The sequence below is a fragment of the Heteronotia binoei genome, chromosome 5, assembly GCF_032191835.1.
Source record: "Heteronotia binoei isolate CCM8104 ecotype False Entrance Well chromosome 5, APGP_CSIRO_Hbin_v1, whole genome shotgun sequence".
Classification (NCBI taxonomy): domain Eukaryota; kingdom Metazoa; phylum Chordata; class Lepidosauria; order Squamata; family Gekkonidae; genus Heteronotia; species Heteronotia binoei.
This window is the reverse complement of record NC_083227.1, coordinates 1795257-1820052: the sequence shown is the minus strand read 5'-3', so window position 1 is coordinate 1820052 and position 24796 is coordinate 1795257. Positions and strand designations below refer to the sequence as shown.

Here is a 24796-nt window from a genome sequence, read left to right as displayed (position 1 = left end):
CTAAAAAGGCAAATGCAATTTTGGGCTATATCAACAGGAGTATAGTGTACACTCAGATCACGTGATGTGATGGTATCACTTTACTCTGCTCTGGTAAGGCCTCACCTGGAGTCTTGTGTTCAGTTTTGGGCACCACATTTTAAGAAGGATATAGACAAGCTGAAACGGGTCCAGAGGAGGGAGACGAAGATGGTGAGGGGTCTGGAGACCAAGTCCTATGAGGAAAGGTTGAAGGAGCTGGGGATGTTTAGCCTGGAGAGGAGACGGCTGAGAGGTGATATGATCACCATCTTCAAGTACTTGAAGCACTGTCATCTGGAGGATGGTGTGGAATTGTTTTCTGTGGCCCCAAAAGGTAGGACCAGAACCAATAGGTTGAAATTAAATCAAAAGAGTTTCTGGCTCAACATTAAGAAGAACCTCCTGACTGTTAGAGCGATTCCTCAGTGGAACAGGCTTCCTCCTTGGGAGGTGGTGGGCTCTCCTTCCTTGGAGGTTTTTCAACAGAGGCTAGATGGCCATCTGACAGCAATGAAGATCCTGTGAATTTAGGGGGAGGTGTTTGTGAGTTTCCTGCATTGTGCAGGGGTTGGACTAGATGACCCTGGAGGTCCCTTCCAACTCTAGGATTCCTGACTGTTAGAGCGATTCCTCAGTGGAACAGGCTTCCTCCTTGGGAGGTGGTGGGCTCTCCTTCCTTGGAGCTTTTTCAACAGAGGCTAGATGGCCATCTGACAGCAATGAAGATTCTGTGAATTTAGGGGGAGCTGTTTGTGAGTTTCCTGCATTGTGCAGGGGTTGGACTAGATGACCCTGGAGGTCCCTTCCAACTCGAGGATTCCTGACCATTAGAGCGGTTCCTCAGTGGAACAGGCTTCCTCCTTGGGAGGTGGTGGGCTCTCCATCCTTGGAGGTTTTTCAACAGAGGCTAGATGGCCACCTGACAGCAATGAAGATCCTGTGAATTTAGGGGGAGGTATTTGTGAGTTTCCTGCATTGTGCATGGGGATGGACTACTTGACCCTAGAGGTACCTTCCAACTCTATGATTCTAATGCCGTCTTGACCATGGCCTGTTTACAATCTGTCTCTGTGGCAGCACGCTGAAATTGGGGGGGACTCACCTAAAGCCTTGTGAAAGTGGGCAATGAATGATTCACAAGGAACACGCCAGCAAGAGAGGATTCACGGGTGACCAACCGTACCTCGGGCCTGGCAGATGGAAAGAAGGGATGTCAGCGCAGCGACGCTCCAATGAGCCATTCTGAAGCAGAGACACCCCCATTTCTCCAGCTCTGGACCTTGATTACTTGCTTCCCAGAACCTGCAAAACTGTCAATAGGCAATGCGCCTCTAGAGGACAGCTGGCGGGGCACGACTGGCTGGCTCTCTCACTCACCTGGATGGACTCACCTGGAGGCGTCATCAGGGCCAAGCCTCTCAGGTGTTGGAGGGAGGGAGGTGGGAGGAAGGCAGAGAAACCATGGAACCCACATTTGATGAGTGCTCTTCACTGCTTATGGCTGTGAGATTTGGACCATAAGGAAAGCCGAGCGCAGAACATAAGAACATAAGAGAAGCCATGTTGGATCAGGCCAACGGCCCATCAAATCGAACACTCTGTGTCACACAGTGGCAAAAAATTTTATATACACACATACACTGTGGCTAATAGCCACTGATGGACCTGTGCTCCATAATTTTATCTAAACCCCTCTTGAAGGTGGCTATACTTGTGGCCGCCACCACCTCCTGTGGCAGTGAATTCCACATGTTAATCACCCTTTGGGTGAAGAAGTACTTCCTTTTATCCGTTTTAACCTGTCTGCTCAGCAATTTCATCGAATGCCCACGAGTTCTTGTATTGTGAGAAAGGGAGAAAAGTACTTCTTTCTCTACTTTCTCCATCCCATGCATTATCTTGTAAACCTCTATCATGTCACCCCGCAGTCGACGTTTCTCCAAGCTAAAGAGTCCCAAGCGTTTCAACCTTTCTTCATAGGGAAAGTGCTCCAGCCCTTTAATCATTCTAGTTGCCCTTCTCTGGACTTTCTCCAATGCTATAATATCCTTTTTGAGGTGCGGCGACCAGAACTGCACACAGTACTCCAAATGAGACCGCACCATCGATTTATACAGGGGCATTATAATACTGGCTGATTTGTTTTCAATTCCCTTCCTAATAATTCCCAGGATGGCGCTGGCCTTTTTTATTGCAAACGCACACTGTCTTGACATTTTCAGTGAGTTATCTACCACGACCCCAAGATCTCTCTCTTGGTCAGTGAGAAGAATAAATGCTTTTGAGCTGTGGTGCTGGAGAAGACTCTGGAAAGTCCCTTGGACTGCAAGAAGATCCAGTCAGTCAGTCCTAAGGGAAATCAACCCTGACTGTTCCCTGGAAGGTCAGATGCTGAAGCTGAAATACTTTGGTCACCCAATGAGAAGGGAACACTCCCTGGAGAAGACACTGATGCTGGGAAAGACAGAAGGCCAAAGAAGAAGGGGACGGCAAAAGATGAAATGGCTGGACAGCGTTACTGATGTCACAAACATGAATTTGAGCAGACTTCGGAGGATGGTGGAATACAGGAGGGCCTGGCATGACGTGGTCCAGGGGGCTGCAAAGAGTCGGACTCGACTGTGCGACTGAACAACAACTTCACTGCTTTTCACCTTCCATCCGGGCAGAGCCATGTCTGTTCACCCCTCCTGGGGTTGGCGAGCCCCGTTGAGTCCAAGGGCGGCAGAGGAGAGGAAGTGGCTGTGACTGAAGGGGCACAAGAATTTACAGAGACCACAATAGCCCTGGCTTGTCCCTGCTCTGCCCCCTCTGGCCGGGACTCAGCACTACAAGCAGAGGTCATTTCGTAGAAAAAGAGGTGCCGGAGCTGATTAGCACAACTCATTTACCTATGCCACACACCCCTGACATCACCGAAAGGTGTACTAAATTATATCAGCTCAGCATGTACCTTAAAATGCTTCTTGAATTAGAATTGTCATAATAAAACCTGATTCCCATCATACTTTTTGCATTGCTTTCTCCAATACGGCCACAGTGGCATGATGAGGATTTCCATCGTTCTGCTTTTTTCTGTTTGGGTGATTTCCCCATTTTTTGGTGGGGAAAAATATTAGAAAGTTTGTCAAATTTTCAACAAAATTCTCACAGGGGGCTTCAACAGTGGAGCCCAGAAGCAAGTTGGGGGGGGGAGTATAAGAAAGAAAGAGCACAATAAAATTTAGAGGTTCCCGAGCTCTGCTCCTGTGAGCTCCTGCCCAAAATGAGGTCTAACTACAGTTATCAGCCCCAGCCCCCCCCCCTCTGCCACCCCATGCCGACATGGGTCCACAAAATGGAGTCTGCACGCTAAAGCAGGCTTGTAGCTGCGCTGTAAGCCGAAATGCCCTCAAAACGAGGTTGGCGAATTAGTCAGGTGGGCACCTGGCTCACTCGGGATCTTTTCCCAATGTACACAAGATCCAACCAACCAGAGAGTGATGCTTGAAATATTAAGGACTCTAATTTAGTAAAACCAATTATAATTTATTAAGAAAAGTATAGTCTTCCATACAAGATAAAAATACACATACAATCATACACACAGTCCTAGGAAATATATAGAGAGAGATAGAGACAACACATGGGTAGACAAACAGGGTGATATTTACCTATCATAGTCTTCAAGGAAGGCTCCAATGGCGACATAAGAGGACGGGGGAAATGGACCCAAAACTGTGGCCAGAATTGGGGATGGATCTAGACAGCGGAACTGGGGTACTGCTAGATGCACACATGAGTGGAGTTGGGTCAGAGGTTAAATAGACTACCTTAGACCCTCAGGGGCTGGGAGGTATGAGGGAGGAGAAGGGGGAGGCTCTGCAGTGACCAGGAGGGCTGGACTATTGCAGAGCCAATAGAAAGTTCCTTGGTGGCGCCCAATTGGGTACCTGCTCTTGACCAATGAACTTGCCTGGGTCCTGTGTGCCTGAAAGAACTTTCAGATTGAAACAGGCTGTGGGGCAGGCTCCAAAGTGACAGTTGGGAAGAAGAACAGAAGTGATTACTGGGTGGGGAACACTTAAGATTAGATGGGCTTATCTGAAAAGGTGACAATAGAGAATCAAATGCTGGCCTAGGTAGCACCCAGCTCATACAATGGAACTTGGCTTTTTGCTGAAGATGGTCTTCCTTAGTCTTCTACCTGGCACCAGTCTTTGTCCTGGGTTTCATTAGACAAAGGCTTGAGTGGTCTGGCAGGATCCATGCCTGGATAAGCTTGATTGCCTTATGCAAAAGTTGAAGCAGCGGTTGGATATGAAGTCAGGAAAACAAGATGGATTCTGGTGGTGTTAGCCTTTGGTTCATGGAAACAGGCTGGAAACTGTTTGCTTGTACAGTTCATGGTGGCATGGCTTCTTCCACTGCAGCGGCCAAGACTGGGCACACAAGGAGTAGCTGGAAGCACGTCTGTAGTTCTGGCTAACACCCATCCAGAGATGTAGAATGCTGTTGCAAAGCTGAGGCTTATAGTATCCACATAAGCCTTAGAAACTGTGGGCGAAGTCCACTTCTTAGAGCAGATGTGTGCGAGTCAAAACTCCAGGCACCCTGGCAACCATACTGGTGATCACGATGTCCAGTTATATACCGAGTTCGTTACAAAGTGCTGGTCATTACCTTTAAAGCCCTATATGGTCGAGGACCTGTCTACCTTAGGGACCGTCTTTCCCCATATGAACCCCAGAGAGCACTGAGGTCAGCTGGAAAAAACTTGACCACCCCCGGACCAAGAGAGGTGAAGCTGCAATGCACCCGCAATCGGGCCTTCTTCTCTGTAGCCCCGAACCTATGGAACCAATTTCCAGAGGAAATGCGGGCCCTGCGGGACCTTGAACAGTTCCGCAGGGCCTGCAAGACCTTCCTCTTCCGACTGGCTTTCGCTGACGAAGAAAGTAATTGCTAATGACTACCGCCATCATAAAAGAACAAATAGCATTAGCACTTTTATTACTTAATTAATTAATTAATTTTAAACTTATCAGAATTTTTAATGTTAAATGTAACTTTGTTTTTTGTATAATTGAATGATGTTGTTAGCCGCCCTGAGCCTACTCCGGCGGGGAGGGCGGGATATAAATAAAATTATCTATCTATCTGTCTGTCTGTCTGAAAAGTAGGGAGCTTTTCCTTACAGCGCTGCCTTCAGTAGTTTCTCCCCTGTGTGGGTTCTTTGATGATACTGAAGCCTGGAATTCACACTAAATCTCTTTCCACACTCTGAGCATTCAAAACGTTTCTCCCTTGTGTGGGTTCTTAGATGCTTTTGAAGACTGTATTTCAGACTGAATCTCTTTCCACACTCTGAGCATACAAAAGGTTTCTCCCCTGTGTGGACTCTTTGATGTCGTTGAAGATGGCCACTGTGAATGAATCTCTTTCCACACTCTGAGCATTCAAAAGGTTTCTCCCCTGTGTGGGTTCTTTGATGACTCTGAAGACTGTAACGATGACTGAATCTCTTTCCGCACTCTGAGCATTCAAAAGGTTTCTCTCCTGTGTGGGTTCTCTGATGCTGTTGAAGAGTCCCCCTCTCACCAAATCTCAGTCCACACTCTGAGCATTCAAAAGGTTTCTCCCCTGTGTGGGTTCTTTGATGATACCGAAGACTGCCACGATGACTGAATCTCTTTCCGCACTCTGAGCATTCAAAAGGTTTCTCCCCTGTGTGGGTTCCCTGATGCTGTTGAAGAGTCCCCCTCTCACCAAATCTCAGTCCACACTCTGACCATTCAAAAGGTTTCTCCCCTGTGTGGGTTCTTTGATGATACCGAAGACTGCCACAATGACTGAATCTCTTTCCGCACTCTGAGCATTCAAAAGGTTTCTCCCCTGTGTGGGTTCTTTGATGATACCGAAAACTGCCACGATGACTGAATCTCTTTCCACACTCTGAGCATTCAAAAGGTTTCTCCCCTGTGTGGGTTCTTAGATGCTGCTGAAGACTGCCACGACGACTGAATCTCTTTCTACACTCCGAGCATTCAAAAGGTTTCTCCCCTGTGTGGTTTCTGAAATGCTCTTGAAGATTGCGATTTGAAATGAATCTCTTTCCACACTTTGAGCATTCAAAAGGTTTCTCCCCTGTGTGGGTTCTAAAATGCTTCTGAAGACTGTCACTCTCCCTAAATCTCTGTCCACACTCTGAGCATTCAAATGGTTTCTCCCCTGTGTGAGTTCTTTGATGCACTTGAAGATGGCTAACTTGACTGAATCTCTTTCCACACTCCGAGCATTCAAAAGGTTTCTCCCCTGTGTGGGTTCTTAGATGCTGCTGAAGACCGGAACTCGTACTGAATGTCTTTCCACACTCTGAGCATTGAAAAGGTTTCTCTCCTGTGTGGGTTCTTAGATGCTGCTGAAGACTGGAATTCTCACTAAATCTCTTTCCGCACTCTGAGCATTCAAAAGGTTTCTCCCCTGTGTGGGTTCTTAGATGCTGCTGAAGACCGGAACTCGTACTGAATGTCTTTCCACATTTTGAGCATTGAAAAGGTTTCTCCCCTGTGTGGGTTCTCTGATGATACTGAAGACTGGAACTCACACTGAATGCCTTTCCACACTCTGAGCATTCAAAAGGTTTCTCTCCTGTATGGGTTCTTAGATGCTGCTGAAGACGGGAACCCGCACTGAATGTCTTTCCACACTCTGAGCATTGATTCCCTATGTGGGTTCTTTGTGGCTTTTGTAGACTGGAATTCATACTAAGCTTCTTTCCACACTCTGAGAATTCAACATGCTTCTGTGCTGTGTGTATTCTTTGGTGTAACAAAAGCTGTGTTCTGTATCTGAAGTACTTTCCACAATAATGACATTTACATGTCTTGGTTATACTGTGGTTCAGGAAACATGCATTTCCCTTGTTTCGACCGGAGAATGTCATTCCATTCTTGGAACAGATGAATGGCTTCACTCCGGAAGGAGTCCGTTGGTGACGGCTGGAGACTGGGATTTCATGGAAGCTGCTTCCTTGGCAAGGAATGGTCTTAACTCCCCTTTTCGCTGTACGGTTTCCTTCCTGCCTCTGTGGTTCATCTCTGTTTTCGAAGTTTCCTTCAGCTTGTTCAGTCTTGGCTTTTTCCAGTGGGAACCCATGAAATTCCCCAACTGGCTCTTCAACATCTCCTGCTGCAATAAAGAGGGAAGTCAAATTGCAACTCACACAGGGAGCCAAGGCACCTACCACAAACTCCTGACTCATGACCATGCAATTTTGACTCCTGAACTGCTAGTCGCAATCTTTCCCTGCCCACCCCTCTTGTAGAGCTTTTCCTACATTCTATCCCTCCCCTCCCCAAAACTCTCTAAATGTACTTGAAGGGAAAAGGTGGCAAAATATTTTCCTCTGTGCTTCCCATATGCCTTGCCATGAAGCTCCTTAGACCTGCAGTTTGGTATAGTGGTTAAGTGTGCGGACTCTTATCTGGTATAGCTGGGTTTGATTCCCCACTCCTGCACTTGCAGCTGCTGGAATGGCCTTGGGTCAGCTGTAGCTCTCGTAGAAGTTGTCCTTAAAAGGGCAGCTTCTGGGAGAGCTCTCTCAGCCGCACCCACCTCACAGGGTGTCTGTTGTAGCGGGTGAGGGGAGCTAAAGGAGATTGTGACCACTCTGATTCAAAGTATAGGGCAGGATATAAATCCAATATTGTCTTCTTCTTCTTCTTTGATGATCAAAGTGATCATAATGTCTAGTCCCATGACAGAGAATTTCCTTCTTCGTGTGATGAGAGAGATGAAGAGCTGATCTTCAGACTCCCATAACAGGGGTCTGCTGGCTACGGGGAGAAGTCAGGATTTCACTGCAGCCTTTTGTACATCCCTGCTTTCTTTGGGACAGAGAGAAGAGGAGGAAGAGTGACACGAGGCCTTTGTCTGTCTCCACCTCAGGTCACTGCACCCCCCCTGCCTCTCCTGCTGGCCACGACATTGACCACAGTGGCCCCTGGACCAGCCCGCTGTGTCGGCGGATTTCAGAGCCCACTCAGCTCCTGGAGTCCTCCAGAGGGGGGGGAGTACAGGACCAAGCCTCACAAGGACCTATTGCTTTTCCGTATTTTGATCACACATCATCACAATGGCAGCAATTTGCACCTTTGAAAGATCCTTACCCAGAGAGGCCACATTCCCATAGTTCTCCAGCATGACTTCCCTGTAGAGACCTCTTTGGTCTGGATCCAGCAGGGCCCACTCAGCCTCGGTGAAAAACACAGCCACCTCCTCGAAGGAAAAAGGACCCTGAAAGAAAAAGCAGGTTTCCTCATCAGAGACTGTCCCAGTCAAGACTGTACTCTGGACAGGGGCATTCTGGGGTGGTGCAGGATGGAGAGCTTGCCGGGGGGGTAAAGGGAGCGGCCTTCAGAGCCCCTCTCGCTCAGACACATGAGCAGCAACTGCAGGAGCAAAAGCCCCCCTGAGGAAGAGGGGGGAACTCAGGCGGTCCCCTGCTCATCTCCCCTACCTGGACTGCAGGGGCAGCAGCCGTTTCCGCTCCTCCACAAAGACTCAGCACCGTCTCTTCAATGCCTGTGAGGGAGAGAATGTTGGAATAAAGGGTGTTAGCAGAGACTTCATATTTTCTTTGTTTGTTCAAATCCTGCTTCATGCACCCCTGTGCCCAAGGCTGTGAAACCTTGCCCTGGGTATACTTTAAAAAATGTGTAACAATTTTGAGTAAACTTGAGGGAGAGGTAAGGAGAAGCCTCAGGGAGGGGTGGGGTATAATCACTGCCAACACATTTCCAGTTTCGTGTACTGAGCCAGTGCGGTGTAGTGGTTAAGTGTGCGGATTCTTATCTGGGAGAACCGGGTTTGATTCTCCACTCCTCCACTTGTAGCTGCTGGAATGGCCTTGGGTCAGCCATAACTCTGGCAGAGGTTGTCCTTGAAAGGGCAGCTTCTGTCAGAGCCCTCTCAGCCCCACCCACCTCACAGGGTGTCTGATGTAGGGGAGGAAGTTAAAGGAGATTATGAGCCACTCTGAGACTCAAACTCAGTCTTTTCCAATATCTTCATCATCATCGTCATCATCATCACCATCATCATCATCTTCTCCTCCTCCTTCATAACCTGAGACTTATCCTGTGAACTTCAGCGCTCAAAACTGTGACAGCATCTTGGCTCAATCAGACGAAAGGCTCAGAAACGCCATTCTCTGGGTGCCTGGGCCCTCCAATGAACCTTTGTGATTAGGTTTCCGGGGAAAGGGATGGGGTGGTGGGGTTGGAAGAAATGAGGTCAAAAATACAATCACATCCGTTCAAAAACCCAAACATTATATTCGCACATCTGAAATCTAGAGGGTAATATTTAGGGGGTTTCTTGAGTGTCTGCTGATCCTCCGATGTCATGTCTGAATGTTCAACGAGATGAGACGTCACATCTACTCCTTGCCCTTCCTCCAAAGCTCCCAGCGGTGAGAGACCAACTTTTCTTTTTTGAGCTGCCTTAAATCCCTCTAATGGAAGGTATGGAAGGTGATATAGGAATACTTTAGTTAACATGAGGAATTCACTGCTTCAGGAAGAGGCGGTGGCTACAAGCACAGACAGCTTCAAGAGGGGACGGGATAAACATATGAAGCAGAGCTCCATGAGTCCCCTTCAGCTACTGGGTATAAATGGAACCTTGTGTGGCATGCAAAAGTATTTCCTTTTTCTCCTGTCCTGTATCTTTGTCATGATCTGAGGCCTAGTGCGGCCTAGAGGACAGGGAGAAGCCTGCCTAGGAGTTTCTAGCAGGCATACATCTCCCAGGATCCCTTCTGTCTCTCTGATTGGGTGGCAGAATTTTGGAGGAAAAACTAGCCCAGGGGCAGTGTGCCCTCTAAGCTGAGTGAGTGTGAGCTGGCTCACAGTTTTTTAGCCTCTTGCTCACACATTTTTGTCTCAGCTCAGGAAAAATGGCCTCAGAGCAAACTAATTTATACAGACGACTTTAATGCCAGTAGCTCACGGAGTAGAATTTTTGCTCACAAGACTCCGCAGCTTAGAGGGCGCATTGCCCAGAGGGTAGGGTGGCCATAATTTCTGCAGGCCAGCCAGGGACACCTTGAGGGGGGAATAAATGTGCCGGAAACAGGAAGTGACATCACTTCCGGTGATGGCACTTCCGGTGACGTCATGCCACCGCCGAAAACAGGAAGTGACATCACTTCCTGTGACATCGTTTCCCCCGCGCCACCTGCCGGAAGCAGGAAGTGACATCACTTCCTGTGACATCATTTCCCCCCAAATGCCACTGCCGGAAACAGGAAGTAAAATGAGTACCTAGCTTGCTGGGGGGAAAGTGTAGATGACCGGGGAAGGCAATGACAAACCACCATCTAAAAAGGTCTGCCGTGAAAACGTGAAAGCAGCGTCACCCCAGGGTCAAAAACGACTGGTGCTTGCACAGGGGACCTTTCCTTTCCATTGGTAATAACGGCTAGGAGCACCTTCATTGGAGGCTCATAGAATAAGACCCCCTGGTCCAATCTTTTTGAAACTTGAAGGGTGTTTTGAGGAGAGGCACCAGATGGTATGCTGAAAATGTGGTGCCTCTACCTCAAAAAACAGCCCCCCAGAGCCCCAGACACCCAAGAATTCTCCATTATACCCTATATCAATTCTCCATTACACCCTATGGGAATCAGTCTCCATAGGGAATCATGGAGAGCCCAGCAGACATTTCCCTCTTCCCCTCTGCTTTCTGATGACCCTGAAGTGGGGGGAGGGCCTCCAAACTGGGGGATCCCTTGCCCCCAACCTGGGGATTGGCAATCCTACTCCTGACTGTGTTGGGTCCAAATGGCATCAGTGAAAAGCTCTGCAGTTGTTGATGAACAGGCTTGTGGAGTGGTTTGCCATTGCCTTTCCCAGTCATCTACACTTTCCCCCCAGCAAGCTGGGTACTCATTTTACCGACCTCAGAAGGATGGAAGGCTGAGTCAACCTCAAGCCGGCTATCTGAACCCAGCTTCTGCTGGGATCGAACTCAGGTCGTGAGTAGAGAGTTTGACTGCAGTACTGCAGCTTTACCACTCTGTACCACGGGGCTCTTGACTGGGGAGAAAGGTGGGGTATAAATAATCTTCTCCAACCACAAACACAGTTTTCCTGCTCTGAAACAGTTCAGGCAGGCATTCATTTTGGAGAAACTTACCTACAGCTCATCAAAACACATGGACAGGAGTGTGTCTGCAGTCAGCTTGCAAATTGTTCACTTTGGATCAAGTCCCAAAAGTGTGGGAGCTGATTGTGAGGAGTTAATCAACAGAGTTGCCAGTGTTTAAAAGTGCATGTTTGTAATTTACCTTTAGTCTCAGTGAAAAAAGTGGGCTATAAGTAAATATATATATGCCAACTGCTGATATACTTCATGCAACTAATGAAGTGGGCTCTTGTTTACAAAGCCATCTAATAAATCCTAGTACAATACAGTTCTTAGTAAAGACCAAGGTTCCACAGGAATCTTCTCTGCCTTGCTGTAAGAGCTACCACAGTCATCTCTCTACAATTTGTGAGATCCAAATTATATCCCCCCTTTCAGTCAGCATATGTGAAAAATACAAAAAACACAGCATAAGCCTTATTTACAAAGCTTTCCAAATATACCCTGAAGGCCTGGACAAATTCCCATAAAACAGCTAATTTCTTAGCACTGCTGTATGCCAATAGTACAGTGGAGGAGAACTGACACTTGCAAGTCATACAGCATCAGTCCTAGTTTTAAAGCTGCCTCTCTGCCAGAATCCCACTAATGCAAAGCTCTAGTGATGAAATAAGAGACCATTCAAATTTGATTGGAACAGGATGTGGTGAATTATGATCCAAATTTACATAGTAAAGCATTCACAAAAACTAGTTCCTTATCTTCTAGAAAAAAATAAGCCACAGCTGTAAATGAAGTAAAAATAAAACACATAAGGATCCACATAGGTCCCCTCCCCTTTCAGTCTGTTTTCACTTTTAAAAACCTGCCATGGCTTTGCTAACTATTGATTTGTTTTACATAGTGCAGTGTAAGCGCGGTTACACCCTCTCTAAGTCTACTACAGTCAATGAACTGGGAAGGGTGTCACTGCGTTAACTGCAGTGTAAATAATTTAGTCCTGTTTTTGCTTACTTTCGTTTTAGTGTGAAACACATTTTCCACCTGTATCATATTTTCTTCCATCCAATTATGATGCACTTTTCATACACTGTAACTCCTAACACAAGAAATCCTACTGGCCACATTTCAGAAATAAATGTATTCCTACTTGTGGGTCTTCTGCTGGTGTACATATGTCAAATAAAGGTGTTATTTCGACCTATTTCATTGTACTGTATTATGCAATCTGGGGTTAAACTGCCTGTTAAAAAGGGCATGTACACACCCAATATATTGCAAAAAAACTCAAAGGGGGAAAAGGTTCTGTATCCCCCCTCTCCTTTTTTTGTTTTCAGTTATAGGAATTTTTAAAGATAAAACATAGTAGTGCATTCCAAAAGGCGATCCTCCCCAATCTTCTACCTGTAGTCTCACATGGCATAGACATAAGTGAAAGGATATCATGGAATTGTTTTCCCGGTTAGGATTCTTACTTAGCAGGGAAGAAAAATACATCCCAAAAGTAAAGGATTCCCCTTCCCTCCTAGCCCTTCCACAGTACATACATTTCTGCAGGAGGGAGAGATAAAAGAGATGTGGGAAGCCCTGGGTGCATGTGAGAACAGAGACTCAGCATGTGCACACTTCTTCACATTGATTCATTCATTAATCCTACCAGCCATCTGATCCTATTTCAGCTTTTTCTGCTTAGCGGCTCTTGAGTGGCCCTTCTTAATGACTGCCCCCCCCCCCTTTCCTGTATATAGGACTTGAGGAGATGGTATTCTATTGTTTATATCTGAAGAAGTGTGGTTGCACACAAAATCGTATAGTTTGAATAAAACGTTGTTGGTCTCAAAAGTGCCACTGGACTCTCAACTTTGTTCTGCTGCTTCAGACCAGCATGGCTACCCACCTGAAATATATGTTCTTAAGGCACTAGAGACTTGTGCTTAGCATTGCCGCTGGCGATCCTCTGGGTACAACCTGTTGATTTCCCAATGCAGCCCAAAAACAGAAACTATCCACAGAGCACAGATTCGCCACTGACAGTTCCCAAACGCCAATCTGGGCAAGGAAACCAACTTCTACACGCGGCTTTCGCCCCCCCCCACCCCCCGCCCCGTGGAGGCAGGCAGGGGAGTTGGTGCTGGATACTAGGTGATACGATTTGAACGACATCGCCCCTGTGAAATATCACCACAATATGCTTACGAGCAGCTCTGCGCAAATTTGCCAAAGCTACCTTGAAATCCCGATCTGCCTCAATTTCGATAGATAACACATCCGTGTGCCTTTGCACTGGGGTCTCCATTAAGGGGGCCGGCTCCCGGTGCAAAGCAGGCGAGCGGGGCGGGCAGGGCAGGGAGCGATGGGCAGAGTCACAACTTTCGTGCAGGAGCTCACAAGGTAGAATTTTTGCTCACAAGACTGCAGCTTAGAGTGGTGGGGACTACCCTACAAGTCTGTCACTTACTCTGCCACGGAGGCGCCTTCCTTCCTGCTGACCCGTAGAAGTTCTAAGCCGGGAAAACACGGCGTCGGAGCAGCCCTTTCCCCCGCCCCCGCCCCCCCCCATTACAAGCCCCGGAGGGCAGCTATGCAAGCTGCTGGGCGCCCCAACACGTGGCTCAGGCCGATTGCAGCCATGATGTGGAAGGGCCTGTTGCTTCTTCGCTGTGGAAGTGCGGCGGCGGGGGGAAGATCAGCGCAACAACCCCCCCCTCCTTCCATCCACCCACCCGGAGGCGACGGTGGGCCTGCGCTCGCAGCCCCAGAGGGAACGAGGCGCTCGCTTGCTTGCTTGCTTGCATTAACAGATCGGGGGCGGAGAGGAGGGAGGCTTCTTCCTCGGCGCAGAAGGCAGCCGGGGAGGGCAGGGCAGGGCAGGGAGCGATGGGCAGAGTCACAACTTTCGTGCAGGAGCTCACAAGGTAGAATTTTTGCTCACAAGACTGCAGCTTAGAGTGGTGGGGACTACCCTACAAGTCTGTCACTTACTCTGCCACGGAGGCGCCTTCCTTCCTGCTGACCCGTAGAAGTTCTAAGCCGGGAAAACCCGGCGTCGGAGCAGCCCTTTCCCCCGCCCCCGCCCCCCCCCCCCCCATTACAAGCCCCGGAGGGCAGCTATGCAAGCTGCTGGGCGCCCCAACACGTGGCTCAGGCCGATTGCAGCCATGATGTGGAAGGGCCTGTTGCTTCTTCGCTGTGGAAGTGCGGCGGCGGGGGGAAGATCAACGCAACAAACCCTCCCCTCCTTCCACCCACCCGGAGGCGACGGTGGGCCTGTGCTCGCAGCCCCAGAGGGAACAAGGCGCTCGCTTGCTTGCTTGCATTAACAGATCGGGGGCCCAGCCAGCCACCCAGCAGGCGGGCGGGGAGGGAAGGGAAAGGCAGCCCGGGGACCCTCCCCTCCCCCGTGGAGAGACCCCCTGCCCGCCCGCTCACCTCCTATTGCCGCTCCGGCTCCATCCCGCCGACGCGGTCTTCCATGGACCATGGCGCAGTTCCAGCCAGGCGCTTGGGCCCTGCGCAGTGCGGCCCAGGCAGCCCTGCCCAGCCTCTAGTGCCGCCGGGACTGCGAAGCCCAAACAGGAAGCCACGGCTCAGTTCAGCAGTGCCAGAGCCGCCGCCGCCGCCGCCTCCTTCTCCTCCGAGGCCGGCCCAGCATGAGGGGCCGGGCGGAGAAGCGAAGCAGGCTGGGCGCTGGCGGAGAAGTGAAGCAGGGCCACGCAGGCCGCCTTTGCCCCTGCAGAGAGTGGAGGGGCGGGGCGCAAGTCCGGCCTGCTCCTGCTCCTCCAGCGTTGCTGCTCAGGGTCCTAGAAGGACCCAGATTCGGGGCTTGCCACGCTTCTCCGCAGCTGCTCCTCCGAGATGGGCTCAGGCTGAGCCCATCTCGGAGGAGCAGCTACGGAGAAGAGGCAGCAGCAGCAGCGCAGCCTCCCCCCGCTTCCGCCTCCTCTCACTGGCTAAACCGGGACTTCTAATGGTCCCGGTATAGCCAGCCCGGGAGGCGGGAATTTGAGGCCAAAAGCGGGACTTTCCCGGGTGACCGGGACGATCTGGCCACCCTACCAGAGGGGGAGAGAAAGCATGAAAGGCCTGGCTGGAAAGGACGGTTGTTCTCTCTGCTGAGGCTGGAAGGGAGGAGGCTGCAGCTGCAGGGAAATCCCTCATCCAGGGAGGAGGAGTGAATTGGTTTGACTTACAGAAGGGGACGTGTCTCTTGTCATGCTAGGGCTTTTGTTAGATCCAAGTGGGCAGCCGTGTTGGTCTGGAGCAGTTTAACAAAGCAGGAGCTAAGGTGCTCCTGTAAGACCAACAAGGTTTTATTCGGAACGTAAGCTTTCGTGTGCTAAAAGCACACTGCTTCAGACGAGGGGATCAGGTCCAGTGGGCTGAAATACATGCAGCTTGTTGACTATGGTCTGGATGGCCATAAAAGGTAATAAAAGCTGCCTGCCCATTGGTGTTTCTGCAAGGCTAGGCAAATTACCAAAGGACATGTATGTCCTTGTTGTCCACCTGATTTCATTTCATTTTATTCAATTTATATCCCGCCCTTCCCACCAAAGCGGCTCAGGGCGGCTCACAACACAAAAGTTCTAACATAGGATTAAATTTTTGAAATACATCAAATCACAACATTTAAAACAATAAACCAGTAAAAACAGTAAAATAGTAAAACAAAGCCGTTTCCCAAAGTACCATACTACAGCCTTCTATTTGAAATTTTCAAATTTTGAGTAATTTACTATTCAACATCAATCTGTACATTATAAACATCATTCTAGTTTGCCATTTAGAAGAAAAGAATACATAAAATGGAAATGGGTCAAGTATAGGTAATGAGATAAACAGCCGGGGGAATGCACATGCTCTAGAGGAAGAAGCCTCGGCTCGTCCCTCTCCGGATAAGAAAAGAGATGAAGACCGAAAGATAAGTAAATATTGAAACACGGGAGTCATAATACTTGGCAGTGAGGCTAGATAAGTCAAAGCAGCAAAAAGGCGTACTCAGAAGAGAGCCAGCAGTTTAAAGAAGGGAGTTTTTGGCAAAACAGATAAGGAACGGAGGAGGTAATTAGCAGCATAGAAATGGCTGCCACTACAGTGAAACAGCTTTCGGAACAAATAGCACAGTTTCAGGCGTTAATGATACAATCTCAGAGCAAGATAGAAGAAACTGTTGCTGAAATAACAAATGAAGTCACTCAGATAAACAAGGAACTGCAAGATATTAGGCAGCTGGCCAATAAGGCAGATAAGACAGCTTTGGCAAATAAGAAGGATATCACTCATTTAAAGGAACAGATTAAGAGCCTCTCTGACAGAGCAAGAAGGGCAAACCTTATTGTCCATGGTATTTCAGAAGACATTGACTCACGACACTTGGAAGATGGGATGATAAAATGGCTTTCAGAACAACAAACAGGGGTATCAATTAATGCTGACCATGTTGAAAGAGTTCATAGGCCGAGGAGTCGAAGATCTGGAGGTGACCCTAGACCAGTGATTATTAAATTCACAAGAGAAAAAGTGCAGCAGCAAGTGTTTTTGGCCTTGAAGAAAAAGAAGGCGCTGGAATTTAAAGGGAAAAATGTTTTTGTGAGACAAGACTTTTGTAGTGTGACACTGGAAGAAAAAAGACAAATGAAGCCATTTGCAGAGAAACTCTTTCAGAACAAGGTATTTTTTACATGGGCTTACCCAGCCACTATTGTAATTTATAAAGAAGGAAAAAGACTCACAGCAAGGAACGCAGCTGAGGCAAAGAAACTCTTGGAGAAGATGGGTCTGGACCCAGGGGAAACAGGAACCCAACCAGAGGAAGAGTTTAATGTCGATGAACCAGAGGAGGGGCCTTCTACATGTCAGGAGAAACGACAGAGGACGAGACTATAAGGCGTTTAAAGGAGAAGGAGGAACTTCTAAAAAAAAAGGGAAGTACCCCATAAATAAGAGGGAGGGGATGTTCCAGTCTTAAATGAAGGAAACAATAAAAGATCCAGGAGGGGGGGAGGTGTGCCCACCCAAAGGTATAGGGAGGGTGGTGAGATCTACCCAAATGCGAGCCCTATACCAGAAGAGGAGAGGGGGGATGAGGGGGAAGATTGGGGGGAAAGGGTGTGGGAGGGGGAAAGGGAGAAAGGGGAGAAGAGTAATAGAACTTGTTATCCAGCCAGGGAAGGGTGTAAAAAGGAAGGATTATGGCTAAAACTTTGAAAATGCTTTCACTGAATGTCAATGGACTAAGTTCAGACCTGAAAAGATATAGATTAACAAGAATGGCAAAACAGCAAAATATAGATATAATGTATTTACAGGAAATACATTTTTTTTTATTTTTTATTCGATTTATATAAGGCAAGGGACGACACTAAACCGTTGCTTAAATACCCAGGGTGGAAAGTATTGGCTGAAGCTAGAGGTAGAACTAAGACAAAAGGAGTAGCAATTTTAGTACATACAAGGATTGATATTAGGATATTAGATCGCATTAGTGATAGGGAAGGGAGATATCTGTTTATTAAAGGTAGGTTCCAAAACAGAGTGATAACTTTGATAAATATATATGCCCCAAATACAGGACAGAGGAGATTTTTGAATAAAGTTATGCAAAAAGTTCAGAGATCCTCAGAGGGAGAAGTTATTATAGCAGGAGACTTTAACATAGATATGACTAAAGAGAAGGAAGTTCGGTGGAAAAGGAATTTGGTAGAAGTGCATGAAGCCTTAGGCTTGGTTCCAAAGCCAACACATTTATCAAGTAGACACAAGACAGTTTCCTGTATTGATTATATATTTCTTAAAAAATCAAATAATTGGGAGTTGAGGAAAGTAGCTACCCATCCAATATGGATTTCAGAATTGGGGATAAATTCTGAATATAGAATTGGGGATAAAAAATGGGCAAATTGGAAGGACCTGGAGATTTAACGGTATGGTTCTATTAAAAAAAGAAAATAGACAATATATGGAAAATCAAGTGAAACAATATTTTAGAGAAAATAAGGGTACAGTGGCCACGGATATCCTGTGGGAAGCGGCAAAGGCAGTGTTAAGAGGACATTGCATGATGAAGGAGAAAGAAATTTAAAAAGAATGGCATGCTAATAAGACACAGAAACTCCAGGAATTAGGTGCACTGCAGAGTAGTCAAGGTACTAGATTGTGCCCTGATAGGAAAAAAAAGATCGAAGAGATTAGGAAACAATTGGACCTAATAGATTCGAGGGCATTATGGAAGAAACAAACCATGGTAAGAAATGAGTTTCAAAGAGATTCAATAAATTCCATTAGGAGACTGGCTAATTATTTCAAGAATAGGAAAGAAAAGCAAAAGGTGGAAGGTATAAGATCACAAGGAAGGGTCACGCAGAACCCGAGAGAAATTAGACAAGCGTTTCAAGAATTCTATAAGGACTTATATGCCAGGAGGGATATAACAGAACATATTGAAAAAAGTGGAGAAGGGTTGAAAGACATATACAAAGAGAGTTTGGAGAAGGAAATAACAGTTCAAGAAATAGAGGAAGTTGTGAACAATTTAAAAGTGGGTAAATCCCCGGGGCCAGATGGCTTTACTGCAGATTTTTATAAGGAGATGAAGGAGTTACTGATCCCGGAATTACAACAAGTGTTCAATGCTATATTGAGGGGAGGGAAAGCTCCTGACTCTTGGAGAATGGCTGAAATAACTTTAATATTAAAACCTCAAAGATCCTCGGGAAGTGGGTTCATATAGACCAATAAGTCTACTTAACCAGGACTACAAAATATTTGCTAAAGTTTTAGCAAATAGACTAAGGAACATATTACCTTATATAATAAAAGAGGATCAATATGGATTTGTGAAGAATAGGACTATTGCACATCCTATAAGGAATATATTAAACATATTGTACCATAGACATTCTGGGCAACTTGCTTTGCTTAAATTAGATGTATATAAGGCATTTGATACGCTGTCCCATGTTCTTATGGTCCATAATGAGGAAGTATGGGATCGAGCCACTATTCTTAAAAGCCATTCAGGAGGTCTATAGGGAGGGGTCAGCAGTGGTAAGAGTAAATAATGGGCATACGGATCAGTTCTCAATTGAGAGAGGGGTAAGGCAGGGGTGTCCACTTTCCCCATCCTTATTTATAATGGCGATAGAGCAATTAGCAGAAAGAATTAGGAATTCAGGCAGAATAGAAGGCTGTAGAATGGGAAAGGAGGAAATAAAAATCAACTTGTTTGCAGATGATTTAATTATGACAATATCTAACCCGAAAGAAGCCATTAGGGAAACGAAAATTATATTAGAGGATTTTGAAGCTGCATCAGGTCTAAGAATAAATATGGAAAAGTCAGAAATAATGTACTTTAATGTTGGATTGGGTGAAAGGAAAGAAATTAATAGGATAACTAATTGGGGATGGGAGTTAAGAAATTTAAATATTTAGGGATAGAAATCTATAAAAATATCAACAGGATAGTGGAAGGAAATTATAAAAAAATCTGGGAGAAGACAGAGAGGGATATGCAGCAGTGGGGGAAAAGGACGATGAGTTTGACCACTAAGATAAAGAGTGTATCGATGTTTTGGATGCCAAGGTTGTTGTACCTTTTTCAAACAATACCATTGGAGTTAGATAAGCAAAAAATGATTAACTGGAACACTAAAATAAGGGAATGGATATTTGGAAGTAGGAAACTTAGAATCCCAAAAAAATTAGCATACAACCATCAATCGGAACTTGGATGGGGAGTTCCAGATATAATTAATTACTATGAAGCGTTTCAGCTTAAGGCATTATAAGAGATAGAGAAGGAAGGGGATCAGAAATTGATAAGGTTTGAGAATGAAGCTAATAATGGAGTAGGAAAACATGGCATCTTTACGAACACGGGGGTGAAGGAACTTAATTTAAACGTGGGACCAAGGAAAAACGGGTTAAATGTGTGGAAGAAATGGCAGCCGAAATGGCTGAATCGGGTATCTAGATGGACGCCATTAGAAACATTGATGGAGGGAAATAAGGAGCACAGGTGGAGCAAACTACTTAAGATTAAAGGATTTAGAAGACTAGAAAACTTGTTAATATTAGATAAGTTAAAACCATTACAGGAGTTACAAGAAGCCGTAGGAGTACAATATTGGCTTAAGGCTACAGGATTGTATACTAAAGTTTAGAAGGAAGTGGAGAAGAGAAATTTAAATGAAGAAGAACCTATGGAAAGGTTTTACAAATTAATGGGAAAAACAAAAAAAGGATTAGTAAGCATCTTATACAGGAGTATGAATTCAGGCAATGAAGGAGCATTAAGCTAGCTTCAACGGACATGGAGTTCAGAAGGCCAAAAAATGAAACGAACAGGGGTGAAGATAATGGAAGGTTTAAAAAAAGTTAAGATTCATAAGGTCAGAGAAATGGAACTGAAATTTCTCACCAAATGGTATAGAACTCCGGCTACTTTGGCCAATATGTTTCCTGGGTTGAGCCTTAAGTGTTGGCACTGTAAGAAAGAGAAGGGATGGTACACCCACATGTGGTGGGAGTGCCTTGAGGCCAAGAAATTATGGGAAATGGTTGTGGGAAGGATAAAGATATTCTTTCAGGTAGAGTTGAGAATTAACTTCGAATTAATGCAGATGAGTATATTAGGGAATGAGATAATAGGGAAGAATAATCAAGATTTACTAAAAGCAATGATATCAGCGGGTAAAGCGGTAATAGCAGCAGGATGGAAGGATAAAAGTAAAGGGAAGGAAAGAACTTGGCATAACTATCTCTTCGATTTTATCCCGTCAGATATAGCTGCTATAATGTTGCAAGAAGAATCATGGGAGGAAAGAAGATCAAGAATCAAAGAAAAGTGGTGGACCTACCTGAAATGGGCGAAGGAAGAAAGGAGAGTGGACATTCAGTGGAAGCTACAAGTCCTTTGTCCCTGGCTGGAAGAAGAAGAGGATGTATAGACTACGGGGGGTGGCTGGGGGGGGGGAAATGTAAATGGATACTAGAAAGCATGTAAGAACATAAGAACATAAGAGAAGCCATGTTGGATCAGGCCAACGGCCCATCAAGTCCAACACTCTGTGTCACACAGTGGCAAAAAAAATTTATATAAACACATACACTGTGGCTAATAGCCACTGATGGACCTGTGCTCCATATTTTTATCTAAACCCCTCTTGAAGGTGGCTATACTTGTGGCCGCCACCACCTCCTGTGGCAGTGAATTCCAGATGTTAATCACCCTTTGGATGAAGAAGTACTTCCTTTTATCCGTTTTAACCTTTCTGCTCAGCAATTTCATCGAATGCCCACGAGTTCTTGTATTGTGAGAAAGGGAGAAAAGTACGTCTTTCTCTACTTTCTCCATCCCATGCATTATCTTGTAAACCTCTATCATGTCACCCCGCAGTCGACGTTTCTCCAAGCTAAAGAGTCCCAAGCGTTTCAACCTTTCTTCATAGGGAAAGTGCTCCAGCCCTTTAATCATTCTAGTTGCCCTTCTCTGGACTTTCTCCAATGCTATAATATCCTTTTTGAGGTGCGGCGACCAGAACTGCACACAGTACTCCAAATGAGACCGCACCATCGATTTATACAGGGGCATTATGATACTGGCTGATTTGTTTTCAATCCCCTTCCTAATAATTCCCAGCATGGCGTTGGCCTTTTTTATTGCAGATGCACACTGTCTTGACATTTTCAGTGAGTTATCTACCACGACCCCAAGATCTCTCTCTTGATCAGTCTCTGCCAGTTCACACCCCATCAACTTGTATTTGTAGCTGGGATTCTTGGCCCCAATGTGCATTACTTTGCACTTGGCCACATTGAACCGCATCTGCCACGTTGACGCCCACTCACCCAGCCTCAACAGATCCCTTTGGAGTTCCTCACAATCCTCTCTGGTTCTCACCACCCTGAACAATTTAGTGTCATCCGCAAACTTGGCCACTTCACTGCTCACTCCCAACTCTAAATCATTTATGAACAAGTTAAAGAGCATGGGACCCAGTACCGAGCCCTGCGGCACCCCACTGCTTACCGTCCTCCACTGCGAAGACTGCCCATTTATACTGACTCTCTGCTTCCTATTACTAACCCAGTTTTTGATCCACAAGAAGACCTGTCCTTTTACTCCATGACTCTCAAGTTTTCTAAGGAGCCTTTGATGAGGAACTTTATCAAAAGCTTTCTGGAAGTCAAGGTAAACAACATCTATCGGGTCTCCTTTGTTCACCCCCTCAAAGAAATGTAACAGGTTAGTGAGGCAAGATCTTCCCTTGCAGAACCCATGCTGAGTCTTCCTCAATAACCCGTTTTCATCAATGTGCCTACTCATTCTGTCCTTGATAATGGTTTCTATCAACTTTCCCGGTATTGAAGTCAGACTGACTGGCCTGTAATTTCCCGGATCTCCTCTGGAACCTTTTTTAAAGATGGGGGTGACATTTGCTACCTTCCAGTCCTCAGGAACGGAGGCAGATTTCAATGAAAGATTACAGATTTTTGTTAGAAGATCCACAAGTTCAACTTTGAGTTCTTTCAGAACTCTCGGATGTATGCCATCCGGACCCGGTGACTTATTAGTTTTTAATTTGTCTATCAGTTGTAGGACCTCCTCTTTTGTCACCTCAATCTGACTCAGGTCTTTCAACACCCCTTCCAAAATTAGTGGTTCTGGGGCGGGCAAAAAGTTCTCGTCTTCCACAGTGAAGACGGAGGCAAAAAATTCATTTAGCTTCTCAGCCATTTCCCTATCCTCCTTCAGTAATCCTTTTACCCCATGGTCATCCAAGGGCCCCACTGCCTCCCTGGCTGGTTTCCTACTTCTAATATATTTGAAGAAAGTTTTATTGTTGGTCTTTATGTTTTTTGCAATATGCTCCTCATAGTCCCTTTTTGCCTGCCTGATCACAGTCTTGCATTTGATTTGCCACAGCCTGTGTTCCCTTTTATTAATCTCGCTTGGACTGGTTTTCCACCGCTTAAAGGAGTCCTTCTTACCTTTTACAGCTTCCATTACTTTGTTGGTTAACCATGCAGGCCTTTTCTTATACCTGTTTGTGCCTTTCCTAACTTGTGGTATGTATTTTATCTGAGCTTCTAGGATTATAGTTTTAAATAGCGTCCAAGCTTCCCCAAGAAATGTAGAGAAATGGATAATGAATAATAATAATAATAAAAAAACAGACATTAAAAAATGAGATAAACAGCCAACATCCCTTATTTGAGTATGCCGATATTAAACATTATTCTGATATACTATTGTTAAAGAGAAATACATTCCCCCATTCACTGTTGCACTAAAATTGCAGTCAACCTCTGAATCCCAGAGCCAGGAGGCAGCATCAGGGGAAGGCCTCGGCCTCCACGCCCTGTGGCTTGTTGTCGAGAGGAACTATTTGGCCCCTGTGTAAGACAGGAGGCTGAACTAGAGGGACCCTTACTGGTTTGATCCAGCCTCAGCCTCTCTTACTACCCACCGATGGTTTGAGCACTATAAATAAACTGTTGTTGTTAGGTTGCCTGAGTCCTCACGTCTCCTCCGTCATGGCTAAAAGGTTTTGCTAAGAAGGAAGATTCAGGGGTTGGGGGGGGTATTCTGGGCCCCCAGAAAGGCCCTGACCAGAGCAGTGGCAGCCTGTAGAAGGCCCTTCCTGGTCCCCTGCTGAGTCACAACTTTCTATCCAACAACTGCACAATGGGCCCACAGGGCACCCTTACCATGTGAGAGGTCCTCTTGGGCACGCTCCTGGGCCTGCGTCTTCTGCTCTTCCCCCAAGGGAGACCCTTCCTCCTCAGAGACCTCCGCTTCCATCTTCAAAGATGGTCCCCACATCTGGAACAGCAGGAAGAGAGACAGGGAAGAGCAGGAAGGCTAAAGACCAAGGAAGCAAAACATGCTCCATTCCCCATCCCTGCATCCATCAACAGAGCTGCAAGAATCAGGGATCTGGTTTTCTATCAACCCTGGGGAAGTGCCTGGAGGGATGCGTATAAGGTAAAGATCACAACTTGAAAGGATGGCATGAAGCTCTCTCACCTGCCCTGCCTGCCTCTTCTCCTCCGCCTGGCTCAGGAGGAAACCTTCGGCCAGGGCCACCGCCTGGGAACTGGTCTCCGGCCCACATCCTCTGACCCAGCCCTGCATTTCCTGGGGCAGGAGAGTCAGGAACTGCTCCAGGATCACCAGGTCCACGATCTGCTTCTTGGTGTGCCTCTCCGGCTCCAGCCACTGGCTGCAAAGTCCATGGAGCTGGCTGCAAACCTCTCGGGGCCGTTTGGCCTCATCGTAGCGGAACTGTTGGAAGTGTTGGCTGTGTACATCTGAGGTCATGGTGTCCTTAGCCAAGATCTCTGGCAAAGTTCTTTCCCAGAATTCAGCACCACTTCCAGGTTGGATGGGATGGGGGCCTTTGCTTTCTCTCTTGCCCATTCCAGGTCCTTCTGGGTCCTGCTCTTCCATCTCCTTTCCCTTCTCTTGGGTTACTTCCAGCTGTGGAAAAAATGCTTTTATTCACTTGGCTATGAAGAGGGAGAGGGGAATATATCAAAAAGGCAGAAAGGAACCTAAAGAAGATGGAGCTACATCACCGACCCTGGTCAAGACACACCCAGGACTCTCTCCTGGATCAGAAGGAAAGCCCTTCTCATG

The 24796-nt window shown here is 46.6% G+C and overlaps 1 protein-coding gene across 1 annotated transcript in view; it reads right to left on the bottom strand.

Annotated features, from left to right (window-relative positions):
• The window catches only part of LOC132571374 (zinc finger protein 658B-like), a 43768-nt gene extending 19290 nt beyond the window's left edge, over positions 1-24478 (bottom strand). Inside the window, exons 1-3 of the mRNA XM_060238172.1 lie at positions 24410-24478; positions 23866-23980; positions 5266-7191 (exon numbers count right to left, since the gene is read on the bottom strand). Of these exons, the coding sequence (XP_060094155.1) occupies positions 5266-7191; positions 23866-23980; positions 24410-24478 (2110 nt within the window). The remainder of the gene's footprint in view (positions 1-5265; positions 7192-23865; positions 23981-24409) is intronic.
• Positions 24479-24796: the final 318 nt, after the last annotated feature.